The 16,214-nt window shown below is 46.1% G+C and overlaps 1 protein-coding gene across 4 annotated transcripts in view; it reads right to left on the bottom strand.

Moving 5' to 3' along the window:
* The window catches only part of ATCAY (ATCAY kinesin light chain interacting caytaxin), a 325,480-nt gene that overhangs the window by 144,757 nt on the left and 164,509 nt on the right, over positions 1–16,214 (bottom strand). For 2 of the 4 annotated variants that reach the window (XM_073586279.1, XM_073586278.1), the window contains exon 9: positions 2,869–2,967. The exons of 1 other annotated variant lie outside the window; for it this stretch is intronic. In XM_073586279.1, the coding sequence (XP_073442380.1) occupies positions 2,869–2,967 (99 nt within the window). Of the gene's footprint in view, positions 1–2,863; positions 2,968–16,214 lie in introns of those variants that run through there. One more of the 4 variants, XM_073586281.1, reaches the window with a different exon arrangement.

Genomic DNA, 16,214 nt, shown 5'->3' with positions numbered 1-16,214 from the left:
CTCAAGTTTCCCGTATGGTACCAGGGCAACATTTCCCCCGTGAGGGGAGAGCAAAAAAAAAGGTGCTGGGTATGCTATAAAAGGGGGACAAGAAGGGAAACTCGTTTCCAATGTGAAACGTGTCCTGACAAACCTGGACTGTGTTTGAGTGAATGCTTTAGAATTCATCACACGTCAGTGGACTAAACACATCCTGACATTCCCTACAGAACTCACCCACACCAGCCTGACATACACAACACCACACACACCAACCTGAAGTACATGTTTTTTTTAATGTGCATTAGGTCTGCACACAGGTTCATATCACTGCCACAACATGACAATGTGGGATATGGCAGGCTGTATCACATTCAGCAAAAGAAAATATTATAATTTTTTTATTGTGCGTTAGGTCTGCAGACAGTTTCATATCACCACAGCACTAAATGACAAGGTGGAATATAGCAGGCTGTTTCACATTTAGCTAATGAAAAAATATTAATTAGAATGCTATACTCATGCATGGAGCACAATAGAAGCAGTGCACAACACACTTGTAGGACATGTGTCCTGCTGGCTTTGTCTGTGGACCTCAGTAATGACCTCAGTAATGGCCAAAAAAAAATAAATACTGGAAGGTAAATTTAACAGCCACACTGGACACTAGCTAGCTACACTGTCTGACTGAAATACAACCGCCTAACTAACTAGCTAAAACCTTGCTGTTAACAGTGCCAGCATCAGGAGCAGCCTCTCTGTGCTGTTACAGTGTCAAAATAGCACTAAAACAGGATGTCTGCTTTTTATATGGAGAGGGACATGTGATTTCAGCAGCCAATGACACAACCCGTTGTGGTCAGGACATTATGTTTCCTGTGCCATGATTGGCTAGCCGCAACATAATGTTTGAGATCACATTTACACTGACCACTTACTTTGGAGTTTCCATCTAAATCTCTGAGTGACGTGATTCAGATGAAACCCCCAACGGATCCATTCACTATAGTGAGGCAGCAGAGTTACTCTGGACTCCGTCTGGCCTCTGTTCAGTTACTTTTCTGAAATGCACAAAACTGTGGCCGATGGCACTTTTATGCAATCTTATAAAGACAGACACCACCAGATCACAGGATAGAAGGCATCCACAGTGCTTCCATCTGCCTCATTATGGAGAATATTCCACCAGAGGTTCTGACTGAATCACGTATTTCAGAGATTTACACAGAAACTCTGTTTCAAGCGCTCAGTGCAGAGTGCAGGATAAATATGCGCCAAGCCTTACTGTGATCTTTGGGAGGCAGAATGAAAAAAAAAATCGACAGCAGGTGAATTTATTTTTTACCTTGTTCCTCGTGTCATGGCTCCTGCGCAGGCATAATTCTCTACCCTACTGAAGGCAGAGCAAAGTACTGTAATGTGCAGGTGCCGGGAAAGGTCAGAGAGGCCTGGCGCCTGCAATACTTTACTCTGCCCTCAACGGGGCAAATCAGTACTCCTGTGCAGGAGCCGTGACAGAAGCAAGGAAGAGGACGTCATCGCATGAAGATGGGAGGTGCCGGACCTGGACCTGTAACACCCATCGGACTGGACCACCCCCCCAGGTGAGTATAATCTAGCTTGTTACATCAGGGGCTTATCTACAGCATTATAGAATGCTGTAAATAAGCCCCTAATGGCAGTGGCCGCAGCTTATATGTGAAAACTGAGGTGACAGATTCCCTTTAAAAAACCCATAAATTATGAATCAGGGCCTTTGTTTGGCATACAGTGACTTTAAATTTTTCTCTTCTAGCAATGTTGTTGAGTTGCTTGTTTTTGCATGAAGAATGAAAAAAATGTGTAATTGAAAAGCAGCACCTACAGCAGCAGTTGCCAGAAGCACTATATATAATCCCTGCTATGATCACTAACTGTGTCTACTGCTTTGCTTATTTTCCATCCCTCCTTCCTTAAGTCACCCTTCCTTCCTTCCTTCCTTATTTCTTCCCCATAATTTGAATCTCTCGTTTTTTTCACAGACTATGCTAGAATTCTTCATTGTTGGAAGTGTACAACAAACACTATTTGTAGAATTTGTCCACTATTTTATGTTTTTCTCTCCCTATATCTTTTACTAAGCTGTGACGTCCTCTCTTTTTCCAGGTTCACCCTCAAATGACTGCTATATTCCCTGCCTTAACTTTTTTACAGGTTGTGAAAGTCCCTTCTGATTGGTTGTGCTATACCATGTAATGTGATAGCTGCAAGGCATTATGGAGTAGCCCAGTCATTCGCGCCCAAGGTCATGTGAGCATTCTTTGACTGATACAATCTTTTGCATTGTATAAAATGGTGGCAGTCATTTTTTAGTACCCATGCTAAGAAAAACACAAATTGTTTGTTGGGTCTGGGCAATTTCCATCATTTATATATGAATTAGATTCACATTGAATAGATTTGGTTATCTTGAGTTAGAGTATATAGTCACTAAAAAATAGGTGATCATAGAGAAACAATCGATGGCAATAATGTTACGCTTCGATATATATCAGTCTGCCTCTTCTCTGGTCTCAGGGCTTTGCTGTAGCACTGATGTCATGTTCACAGCTCACATTATCGCAACAGTCAGTCACTGAGCTCAGCAGCTTGAACAGTTTACACCAGCCAATCTGCTGAGCTCAGTGATTGGCTGCAACGTTGATGAGAATTGTGGCCATAATATCACCACTGCAGCCAAAACACTGAGTCTGGAACAGCTGTGGAGATCCAGCGCTGGACCCAGAGAAGGTGAGTACGATCTGATTTTGTAATTCACATTACAAGAAATGTTTGGATTCCATTTTCAAATAGTGGAAAACCCCCTTTAAAGTCATATAAAATATGATTTACAATATAATCTTAACTTACTGTAAGACGCATTCAGGGATATGTACATTCTCCATAGGAATTATTTGCTCCAGTTCCTCCAGACTATGCACATACTGTATCTTATTGATAAATTTCACACTGTCAAAAACAATAGCAAACAATACATTTAACACGTGTTTATTTGTACCTTCTAAGATTTGTGTTTAGACACCTTTCGTTGAGTTTTGGCTTTGAGTATTTAATTTAATACACTGAACTTTAGGAAGGCAAAGTTTGACCAGCTTAGAGATGCCCTTAATCTGGTTGACTGGGACAATGTCCTCAGAAATAAGAATACAGAAAATAAATGGGAAATGTTTAAGAACATCCTTAATAGGCACTGTAAGCGGCTTATACCTTGTGGGAATAAAAGGACAAGAAATAGGAAAATCCCAATGTGGCTAAACAAAAAAGTAAGAGGGGCAATTAACAGTAAAAAGAAAGCATTTAAACTACTAAAGCAGGATGGCACCATTGAAGCTTTAAAAAACTATAAGCAGAAAAATTCTTTATGTAAAAAAATAATTAAAGCTGCCAAAAAGGAAACAGAGAAGCACATTGCTAAGGAGAGTAAAACTAATCCCAAGCTGTTCTTCAACTATATCAATAATAAAAGAATCAAAAGTGAAATTGTAGACCCATTAAAAAATTGTGAGGAAAGTATGGTTGCAGATGATGAGGAAAAAGCTAATATATTAAACACCTTCTTCTCCACGGTATTCACGGTGGAAAATGAAATGCTAGGTGAAATGCAAAGAGACAAAGAAAACCCTATATTAAGGGTCACCAATCTAACCCAAGAAGAGGTGCAAAACCGGCTAAATAAGATTAAAATAGATATATATCCGGGTCCGGATGGCATACACCCACAAGTACTAAGAGAACTAAATATAAGAAATAATGGTTTGTCTATTACATTACTTAGAGACTCTATAGAAATGCGGTCTGTTCCACAGGATTGGCGCATAGCAAATGTGGTACCAATATTCAAAAACGACTCTAAAAGTGAACGTGGAAATTATAGGCCAGTAATGTCTAACCTCTATTGTTGGTAAAATATGTGAAGGGTTTCTGAGGGATGTTATTCTGGATTATCTCAATGAGAATACATGTTTAACTCCATATCAGCATGGGTTTATGAGGAATCGCTCCTGTCAAACCAATCTAATTAGTTTTTATGGAGAGGTAAGCTATAGACTGGACCAAGGTGAGTCATTGGATGTGGTATATCTTGTTTTTTCCAAAGCGTTTGATACCGTGCCATACAAGAGGTTGGTACACAAAACGAGAATGCTGGGTCTGGGGGAAAATGTGTGTAAATGGGTAAGTAATTGGCTTAGTGATAGAAAGCAGAGGGTGGCTATAAATGGTATATTATCTAACTGGGTCGCTGTGACCAGTGGGGTACCGCAGGGGTCGGTGTTGGGACCTATTCTCTTCAACATATATATTAACGATCTGGCAGAAGGTTTGCACAGTAAAATATCGGTATTTGCAGATAATACAAAACTATGTAAAGCAGTCAATACAAGAGAAGATGGTATTCTGCTACAGATGGATGTGGGTAAGTTGGGAACTTGGGCCGAAAGGTGGCAGATGCAGTTTAACAATGATAAATGTAAGGTTATACACATGGGAAGAAGGAATCAATATAACCATTACACTCTGAACGGTAAACCACTGGGTAAATCTGACATGGAGAAGGACTTGGGGATCCTAGCTAATGATAAACTTACCTGGAGCAGCAAGTGCCAGGCAGCAGCTGCCAAGGCAAACAGGATCACGGGGTGCATTAAAAGAGGTCTGGATACACATGATGAGAGCATTATACTGCCTCTGTACAAATCTCTGGTTAGACCGCACATGGAGTACTGTGTGCAGTTTTGGGCATCGGTGCACAGGAAGGATATAATGGAACTAGAGCAGGTACAAAGGAGGGCAACAAAATTAATAAAGGGGATGGGGAAATTACAATACCGAGAGATTAGAAAAATTAGGATTATTTAGTCTAGAAAAAAGACGACTGAGGGGCGATCTAATAACCATGTGTAAGTATATAAGGGGACAATACAAATATCTCTCCGAGGATCTGTTTATACCAAGGAAGGTGATGGTCTCAAGGGGGCATTCTCTGCGTCTGGAGGAGAAAAGGTTTTTCCACCAACATAGAAGAGGATTCTTTACAGTTAGGGCAATGAGAATCTGGAATTCTCTGCCTGAGGAGGTGGTGATGACGAACTCAGTTGAAGGGTTCAAGAGAGGCCTGGATGTCTTCCTGGAACGTAACAATATTGTATCTTACAGTTATTATTAGGTTCTTTAGAAGGACGTAGATCTGGGGATTTATTCTGACAGAATTTTATAGGCTGAACTGGATGGACTAATGTCTTTTTTTGGCCTTCCTAACTATGTTACTATGGTACTATAATTAAAATACAATTCATTCTGCCCTCTGAGATGACTTCTGCCAGGTTGATTTTTCCAATCTGTGCTAGCCACACTGTGCCATTTCAGATTTAAGTTTAAGAGCAGAGTTATGTGCTACAGTCCACCAGGTAATATTTTAATATCTTAATTAGAATTGCCATGCACCACATCATTGGAAACCAGTTTGTCTTAGATTACTTGTCACGGTCACGTGTGTCTGGACGCAGCGAGTACCACAAGGCGATCCCATAAGACACCCGTGACCCTGGATACACCGCCTCCAGTGGGGCGAATTTAAATAATAAACACGTGCAGCTGGATACACTGCCTCCAACTGGCGAATTTAGGTATTACACGTTATACATGCAGTAGTCTGGAAACCCCGCCTCCAGTAAGGCGAATTTAAATAATAAAGGGGGAACCTGGGTAACATTAACAATGGTGGGCCCTGCAATACGGAATAGGGAAGTGGAGACCTCCTGTACTCCCCTGAGCCAGTGTCCCTGCACTCCTAACGTTCCCTATGCCTGTTCCGCACGGGCGATGCACAGGAACCAAAAAACCCTAGCTCGCCCTGAACCTAAACCCTCACTAGGGAATTGGTCGGTGCGGAAACTAATCCCACCACTGCACTAAACACACATGAGGGAAAATGACAATACAGGGGGAACACCACTTAGCTTTGCTCTGTTGCGTACACTCCTAGCAACAGAGCACACCACCTGTGTGCACCTGTGTGCATCACCATAACTGGATCCTTCACCATAGTGCAGCCTTGGAGCAGAGTCTACCACCAACTGCAGAAGTCCAGTAACAGAGTCCCAAAGATGAGTTCAGCTCCTGCCCAAAAAGTCAAGCATGCTTGAGTCCAGCTCTCAGCAACCAAGTCCCGCATGCTGAGTGCAACTCTCTCCATAGTCGTCACTCCACCAAGCCATGCAAGCACTTCCTGCCGACACCATAAACTGTGACTCCACCACGCCATGCCAGCCCTTCTTGCAGACCACATAGCTGCCACTCGTCCCCTCTGGCTGGGCTGCGCAGGACTCATGTTCAGCTCCTTCCTCACCCAGGCTTGCTTCCCAAATGACGAACACAATATCACCAACAGTGATTGAACCCACCTGGCTCTCTTTTATAGAGCCTCACACCTGAATTATAATTACGTGCACTAAACCAAGGAAACTAAAGTGCACTACCACTCACCACCACCGGGACAACTTAGAATGAACGAAACCACATGTAATAATTCTAATGGCCACCGGGGGCAATCACATCACTTTGGCACCTAGCAAAAGGAAAAAAAGTTCACTTATCCATTTAATCTGTCAGATCCATGCTGGATCATGACAGTACCACCTCCTTAATGAGGGGCCTCTGGACCCTCAAGACCACTCCTCATTAGGGAAACACCAACAGCGGGAACGCCCAGATCCTGAGTTCACCCCACCACTACCTGACACTTCAGGTTAATGACAAACGCACCGCTGGTATTGGCAATGATGTTCATTTTGGAGGAACCACTCATCTCCACAGTGCCGACCTGGGGAACGAGGTTATGTATGTGAAAGTTTAGTATGCACTGGTAACACTTCGCAACACACTTCTACTGATGTTTTTTTTTTTTGGTGGCCACCCATACACGCTCGTTCACACACAGGTCCGGACCTGAACGTTTATTGCACACATTCGTTAGTCATAAATTTGGTGAACTCATTCTGGACTCGACAACAGAGGCGTTCCCCTGCGTCACCACACACACCCCCGCTATTCACCAAGGGACACCACCCTCCAACCCTTTCACCATGAGGTCTGCGCCTCCCAGGGTTGGTTAATGGCGAGGGTTGAGATTTGTCCCTACTCCCCCGCAGCGCACCTGCTGCTCACACCTGGAGGAGAAGGGGACTGAAATATGGAGGAAATATTCACTCGCTGGTTGCCTTCCTCCACACGACCAGGAGGGGGCGGCCTCTTCGTTGGTATAGAAGATTTGGCGTGAGCCCCGCGGACTATCACCAGTCTGCTCACTACAGAGACGTACCCTTTCACCTCGGGGAACCCCAGACAGCACCATGGGGATTACCAACTCCACCCACCTGTCTGGTTACGTCCACCTGTATGAACAAGTCCCGCTCCCCAGCAGCGACTCTAGGGGGCTTTTACAAAAGCCGCAGGGACATGGAGGAAAAATACACTTGCAGGTCGCCTTCCTCCACACGACCAGGAGGGGGCGGCTTCTTCGGTGGTATTCAGTGGCAGCTCTCCTGCTCTCCTGCTGTCTGTCTATGAAGTGCACATAGTACATCACCCAGCTTTGCACATAGACTTGCCTCTGCACCTAAAATTCACATGGTATGCCTTTTAGCTAACCCTAGCTTACCCCAGAGTTATTTATGACCTTGTTTACTCTGGCTTGATCATATGCATCTGGTCCACTCTTAATTGTGTGACCAAGATGAGCAGAGACCACTCCTCTCTGCTTCACACCTGAATGCACTTAGTTGTACATATATTGCATAGCTCAAGTCTGCATAGATTTCAGTCTGCAGTGTGATTCCTATAAGTGTGTCATAGAAGTGTGAAGATAAATTTTAGAATTAAAACCATAATTGAACCAGAAGGGAACTGAAGGTAACTGTACACAGTCACTGTAAACAATGTTTCTGTTTGTTTTCCCTTTCACCCCTATAATCCTTCACTTTCTGCCAACTCCCCTAATCCCTACTCCTAGTAAGGAACTGTTCATCTGTTCATCAATCCTCCCCATCCACCTCCCCTCCTCCTCAAAACTGTTCCTTAACATACAATCCTCTGTCTCCAAACACAGACAGCCCCCTCATGCCCTCTCCTGCTCCCACCTGCTAACACTTTCTCTGCTCCTTCTCACTGCTGGTGATATCTCTCCAAATCCTGGTCCTCCTCACCACATTCCCACAGTCATTTCTACCTCCCATCCACGCTCTATCACAACCTTCCGTAACCACTCCAACCTTATACCCATTCACCCAGCCCCCGCTTCCCCAGTCCCACTAACAGGGCTCTGTGGAACGCTCGCTCTGTCTGCAACAAGCTTTCCGACATCCATGATCTTTTTGTTACTACCAAACTTTCTTTCCTCGCCATCACCGAAACCTGGCTCACCCCTTCTGACACAGCCTCTCCTGCTGCACTTTCATATGGTGGCTTCCACCTTTCTCACACCCCCCGCCCCAGCAGCAAACATGGCAGAGGAGTTGGTTTTCTCCTGTCAGATACCTGCTCCTTCACCCCAATCCCACTGCCACCCTCTGTTACCCTCCCTTCATTTGAGGTGCACTCTGTGCGCATCTACTCCCCCTCCCACTTCCAACTGACTGTCATCTACCGGCCCCCAGGGCCAGCCACCACCTTCTTTGACCATTTCACCAACTGGCTACTTCATTTCCTTTCCGCGGACATCCCTACTATCATCATGGGTGACTTCAACATCCCCATTGACACTTCCCTCTCAGCTTCCACTAAACTTCTATCTCTCACTTCCTCCTTTGGCCTCACTCAATGGTCTTCTACAGCCACCCACAAAGATGGCCACACACTGGACCTCATCTTCACATGCCTCTGCTCCCTATCTAATCTCTCTAACTCACCTCTTCCTCTCTCTGACCACAACCTTCTCACATTCTCTTCCCTCTCCACTCCATGTCTTCAATCCCCACCCCACAAACTTTCACTCCCTCGCAGAAATCTTAAACACCTTGACCTACACTCATTCTCTGAATCCCTCCTCCCTCTCACAGATATAAGTTCCTTACACAATGCGGATGACGCTGCTGCTCTATATAACACCACAATAGCTGTAGCTTTGGAATCTGCTGCCCCACTTACACATACCAAAGCTCGCAAAATCAACAGACAGCCCTGGCACACCAGCCTGACCAAAGAACTGAGGCGAGCTTCCAGGGCTGCTGAGCGCAGATGGAAAAGATCCCACTCCAACGAGCACTTCATCTCAATCAAACAGTCCCTCACTACTTTCAAGACCACACTCGCCACAGCTAAACAAACCTATTTCTCATCTCTCATATCCTCCCTGTCTCACAACCCTAAACAGTTATTCAACACCTTCAATTCTCTCCTCAGTCCCCCAGCACCTCCTCCCTCCCCACTCATCTCAGCTGAAGACTTTGCCTCATTTTTCAAGCAGAAGATTGATAACATCAGAGAAAGTTTTGGTCAACAACCCCCAGAGCCCCTCCTCCCGACTTCCCAGCCCTCCACCTCCAAAACCAACTTCTCCACCATTACAGAAGATCGACTCTGCACTCTACTCTCAAGATCACATCTCACCACCTGTGCACTTGACCCGATCCCTTCCCACTTCATCCCAAACCTCACCCCAGTCTTCATCCCAACCCTAACCCATATCTTCAACCTATCACTAACAACTGGTGTCTTCCCCTCAAGCTTTAAACATGCCTCCATCACACCTATCCTCAAAAAGCCCTCTCTTGACCCATCCTCTGTATCTAGCTATTGCCCTATATCACTTCTCCCCTATGCCTCCAAGCTACTGGAACAACACGTCTACCTTGAACTGTCCTCCCATCTCTCTTCTTGCTCCCTCTTCGACCGCTTACAATCTGGCTTCTGGTCACACCACTCCACTGAAACTGCCCTTACTAAGGTCACCAATGACCTCTTAACCGCCAAGAGCAAGCGACACTACTCTGTCCTCCTCCTCCTGGACCTGTCGGCTGCATTTGACACAGTGGACCATCCCCTATTATTACAGACTCTCTCATCCCTTGGCATCACAGACTTGGCCCTATCCTGGATCTCATCATACCTAACCGACCGGACATTCGGCTTCTCCCACTCACACACCACCTCCTCACCTCGCCCCCTATCTGTCGGAGTCCCACAAGGTTCAGTCCTAGGACCCCTGCTCTTCTCCATTTACACCTTTGGCCTGGGACAGCTCATAGAATCTCATGGCTTTCAGTATCATCTCTATGCTGATGACACACATCTACATCTCTGGACCAGATATCACCTCCCTACTAACCAGAATCCCTCAATATCTGTCCACCATTTCATCCTTCTTCTCTGCTAGATTTCTGAAACTTAACATGGACAAAACAGAATTCATCATCTTTCCCCCATCTCACGTGACCTCCCCAACAAAACTATCCATTACAGTAAATGGCTGCGCATTCTCCCCAGTCCCACAAGCTCGCTGCCTCGGGGTAATCCTTGACGCTGATCTCTCCTTCAAACCACATATCCAAGCCCTTTCCACTTCCTGCCGACTTCAACTCAAAAATATTTCACAAATCCGTTCATTCCTCAACCAAAAATCTGCAAAAACCCTAGTCCATGCCCTCATAATCTCTCGCCTTGACTACTGCAACCTCCTGCTCTGTGGCCTCCCCTCAAACACTCTCGCACCCCTCCAATCTATTCTAAACTCTGCTGCACGACTAATCCACCTGTCCCCCCGCTATTCCCCAGCTTCTCCCCTCTGTCAATCCCTTCACTGGCTCCCCATTGCCCAGAGACTCCAGTACAAAACCCTAACCATGACATACAAAGCCATCCACTACCTGTCTCCTCCATACATCTGTGACCTCGTCTCCCGGTACTTTCCTGCACGCAACCTCCGATCCTCACAAGATCTCCTTCTCTACTCCCCTCTTATCTCCTCTTCCCACAATCGCATACAAGATTTCTCTCGCGCATCACCCCTACTCTGGAACTCTCTATCACAACATATCAGACTCTCACCTACCATCGAAACCTTCAAAAAGAGCCTGAAGACCCACCTCTTCCGACAAGCCTATAACCTGCAGTAACCACCGATCGACCAAACCGCTGCATGACCAGCTCTACCCTCGCCTACTATATTCTCACCCATCCCTTGTAGATTGTAAGCCTTCGCGGGCAGGGTCCTCTCTCCTGTGCCAGTTATGACTTGTATTGTTTAACATTATTGTACTTGTTTTTATTATGTATACCCCTCCTTACATGTAAAGCGCTATGGAATAAATGGCGCTATAACGATAAATAATAATAATAATAGTATTGAAGATTTGGCGTGAGCCCCGCGGACTAACACCAGTCTGCTCACTACAGGGACGTACCCCTTCACCTCGGGGAACCCCAGACAGCACCATGGGTATCACCAACTCCACCCACCTGTCTGGTTACGTCCGCCTGTATGAACAAGTACCAATCCCCAGCAGCAACTCTAGGGGGCTTTTGCCAGACCCGCAACTTGCCAAAGCCGCCATTTTGATTTCCTGGTTGCCTGAGCAGAGACCCCAGACCCTGATGACTGCTGCTGCAGCGGCACTAACACACCATGCTGCTACCCACTCACCTCAGTGAGGCCCGGCAGCAATTATTCACAGGTCTCCACACGGCCAAAGCTCACCAGAAAAAAAAATGTAGGGTTGGTGATAATGTCACAGTCACGTGTGTCTGGACGCAGCGAGTACCGCAAGGCGAACCCATAAGACACCCGTGACCCTGGATACACCGCCTCCAGTGGGGAGAATTTAAATAATAAACACGTGCAGCTGGATACACTGCCTCCAACTGGCGAATTTAGGTATTACACGTTATACATACAGTAGTCTGGAAACCCCGCCTCCAGTAAGGCGAATTTAAATTATAAAGGGGGAACCTGGGTAACATTAACAATGGTGGACCCTGCAATAGGGAATAGGGAAGTGGAGACCTCCTGTACTCCCCTGAGCCAGTGTCCCTGCACTCCTAGCGTTCCCTATGCCGGTTTCGCACCGGGCGATGCACAGGAACCAAAAAACCCTAGTTCGCCCTGAACCTAAACCCTCACTAGGGAATTGGTCGGTGCGGAAACAAATCCCACCACTGCACTAAACACACATGAGGGAAAATGACAATACAGGGGGAACACCACTTAGCTTTGCTCTGTTGCGTACGCTCCTAGCAACAGAGCCCACCACCTGTGTGCATCTTCTCTTCCACCCGGATCCATCACCATAACTGGATCCTTCACCACAGTGCAGTCTTGGAGCAGAGTCCACCACCAATTGCAGAAGTCCAGTAACAGAGTCCCAAAGATGAGTTCAGCTCCTGCCCAAAAAGTCAAGCATGCTTGAGTCCAGCTCTCAGCAACCAAGTCCCGCATGCTGAGTGCAACTCTCTCCATAGTCGTCACGCCACCAAGCCATGCAAGCACTTCCTGCCGACACCATAAACTGTGAATCCACCACGCTATGCCAGCCCTTCTTGCAGACCACATAGCTGCCACTCGTCCCCTCTGGCTGGGCTGCGCAGGACTCATGTTCAGCTCCTTCCTCACCCAGGCTTGCTTTCCAAATGACGAACACAATATCACCAACAGTGACTGAACACACCTGGCTCTCTTTTATAGAGCCTCACACCTGAATTATAATTACGTGCACTAAACCAAAGAAACTAAAGTGCACTACCACTCACCACCACCGGGGCAACTTAGAATGAACGAAACCACGTGTAATAATTCTAATGGCCACCGGGGGCAATCACATCACATTGGCACCTAGCCAAAGGAAAAAAAGTTCACTTATCCATTTAATCTGTCAGATCCATGCTGGATCATGACATTACTCATGTCTTCAATTTAATTATAGAGGTTTACCACAAAGCCATTAAGTAACCCATGCATTGTGGAGGCCCAATGTCTCAATTTCAACTATATTTACATCCTCAGAATACAGTTTAACCCATTGGCTCTCTATTCCACAATTCAGCCTGTACAGGGTCAGACTGTGGTGGCTAGGGGCCACCAGGGGAACTGACTCTAGGGGCCCACCCTATAGCTACCATAAACGGTTTTATTACGTGTTCATTTTTTGGCCTCTCCCACTAAAACGTGAGCCTTTTAGCAAGCTGTACAGTGTGCAAAAGAGAACGCTCTCAGCCTTCTATATATCGTACAGACCACACTCTCAGCCTCCTATATATCGTACAGACCGCACTCTCAGCCTCCTATATATCATACAGACCACACTCTCAGCCTCCTATATATCGTACAGACCGCACTCTCAGCCTCCTATATATCGTACAGACCGCACTCTCAGCCTCCTATATATCATACAGACCACACTCTCAGCCTCCTATATATCGTACAGACCGCACTCTCAGCCTCCTATATATCGTACAGACCGCACTCTCAGACTCCTATATATCGTACAGACCGCAATCTCAGCCTCCTATATATCGTACAGACCGCAATCTCAGCCTCCTATATATCGTACAGACCGCACTCTCAGCCTCCTATATATCGTACAGACCGCACTCTCAGCCTCCTATATATCGTACAGACCGCACTCTGAAACTGCGGTCTGTGCGATATATAGGAGGCTGAGAGTGCGGTCTTTGTGATATATAGGAGGCTGAGAGTGCGGTCTGTACGATATATAGGAGGCTGAGAGTGCGGTCTGTACGATATATAGGAGTCTGAGAGTGCGGTCTGTACGATATATAGGAGGCTGAGATTGCGGTCTGTACGATATATAGGAGTCTGAGAGTGCGGTCTGTACGATATATAGGAGGCTGAGAGTGCGGTCTGTACGATATATAGGAGGCTGAGAGTGTGGTCTGTATGATATATAGGAGGCTGAGAGTGCGGTCTGTATGGTATATAGGAGGCTGAGAGTGGGGTCTGTACGATTTATAGGAGGCTGAGAGTGCGGTCTGTACGATATATAGGAGTCTGAGAGTGCGGTCTGTACGATATATAGGAGGCTAAGAGTGCGGTCTGTATGATATATAGGAGGCTGAGACTGCGGTCTGTGCGATATATAGGAGGCTGAGAGTGCGGTCTTTGTGATATATAGGAGGATGAGAGTGCGGTCTGTACGATATATAGGAGGCTGAGAGTGCGGTCAGTACGATATATAGGAGTCTGAGAGTGCGGTCTGTACAATATATAGGAGGCTGAGAGTGCGGTCTGTATAATATATAGGAGGCTGAGAGTGCAGTCTGCACTCTCAGCCTCCTATATATCGTACAGACTGAACTCTCAGCCTCCTATATATCGTACAGACCACACCCTCAGACTCCTATATATCGTACAGACTGAACTCTCAGCCTCCTATATATCGTACAGACCGTACTCTCAGCCTCCTATATATCGTACAGACTGCACTCTCAGCCTCCTATATATCGTACAGACCGCACTCTCAGCCTCCTATATATCATACAGACCGCACTCTTAGCCTCCTATATATCGTACAGACCGCACTCTCAGCCTACTATATATCGTACAGACCGCACTCTCAGCCTACTATATATTATACAGACCGTACTCTCAGCCTCCTATATATTGTACAGACTGCACTCTCAGCCTCCTATATATCGTACAGACCGCACTCTCAGCCTCCTATATATTGTACAGACCGCACTCTCAGCCTCCTATATATCATACAGACCGCACTCTCAGCCTCCTATATATCGTACAGACCACACTCTCAGCCTCCTATATATCGTACAGGCCGCACTCTCAGCCTACTATATATCATACAGACCGCACTCTCAGCCTCCTATATATGGTACAGACTGCACTCTCAGCCTACTATATATCGTACAGACCGCACTCTCAGCCTCCTATATATTATACAGACCGTACTCTCAGCCTCCTATATATTGTACAGACTGCACTCTCAGCCTCCTATATATCGTACAGACTGCACTCTCAGCCTCCTATATATCGAACAGACCGCACTCTCAGCCTCCTATATATTGTACAGACTGCACTCTCAGCCTCCTCTATATCGTACCGACCGCACTCTCAGCCGCCTATATATCACACAGACCGCACTCTCAGCCTCCTATATATTGTAAAGACCGCACTCTCAGCCTCCTATATATCACACAGACCGCACTCTCAGCCTCCTACATATCATACAGACCGCACTCTCAGCCTCCTATATATCGTACAGACCGCACTCTCAGCCTCCTATATATCGTACAGACCGCACTCTCAGCCTCCTATATATTGTACAGACCGCACTCTCAGCCTCCTATATCGTACAGACCGCACTCTCAGACTCCTATATATCGTACAGACTGCACTCTCAGCCTCCTATATATTGTACAGACCACACTCTCAGCCTCCTATATATTATACAGACCGCACTCTCAGCCTCCTATATATCGTACAGACTGCACTCTCAGCCTACTATATATCGTACAGACCGCACTCTCAGCCTCCTATATATTATACAGACCGTACTCTCAGCCTCTTATATAGGAGGCTGAGAGTGCAATCTGTACGATATATAGGAGGCTGAGAGTGCAGTCTGTACAATATATATCGTACAGATTGCACTCTCAGCCTCCTATATATCGTACAGACCGCACTCTCAGCCTCCTATATATCGTACAGACCGCACTCTCAGCCTCCTATATATCGTACAGACCGCACTCTCAGCCTCCTATATATCGTACAGACCGCACTCTCAGCCTCCTATATATCGTACAGACCGCACTCTCAGCCTCCTATATATTATACAGACCATACTCTAAGCCTCCTATATATTGTACAGACTGCACTCTCAGCCTCCTATATATCGTACATACCGCATTCTCAGCCTCAAATATATTATACAGACCGTACTCTCAGCCTCCTATATATCGTACAGACCGCACTCTCAGCCTCCTATATATCGTACAGACTGCACTCTCAGCCTACTATATATCGTACAGACCGCACTCTCAGCCTCCTATATATTATACAGACCGTACTCTCAGCCTCTTATATATTGTACAGACTGCACTCTCAGCCTCCTATATATCGTACAGACTGCACTCTCAGCCTCCAATATATCATGCAGACCACACTCTCTGCCTCCTATATATTGTACAGACCGCACTCTCAGCCTCCTATATATCGTACAGACCGCACTCTCAGC

Source organism: Dendrobates tinctorius, unplaced genomic scaffold (genome assembly GCF_039654945.1).
Source record: "Dendrobates tinctorius isolate UK_male_01 unplaced genomic scaffold, ASM3965494v1 ptg000092l, whole genome shotgun sequence".
Lineage (NCBI taxonomy): Eukaryota > Metazoa > Chordata > Amphibia > Anura > Dendrobatidae > Dendrobates > Dendrobates tinctorius.
Note: the sequence above shows the minus strand (reverse complement) of the source record. Positions and strands in the feature narration are given on the sequence as shown.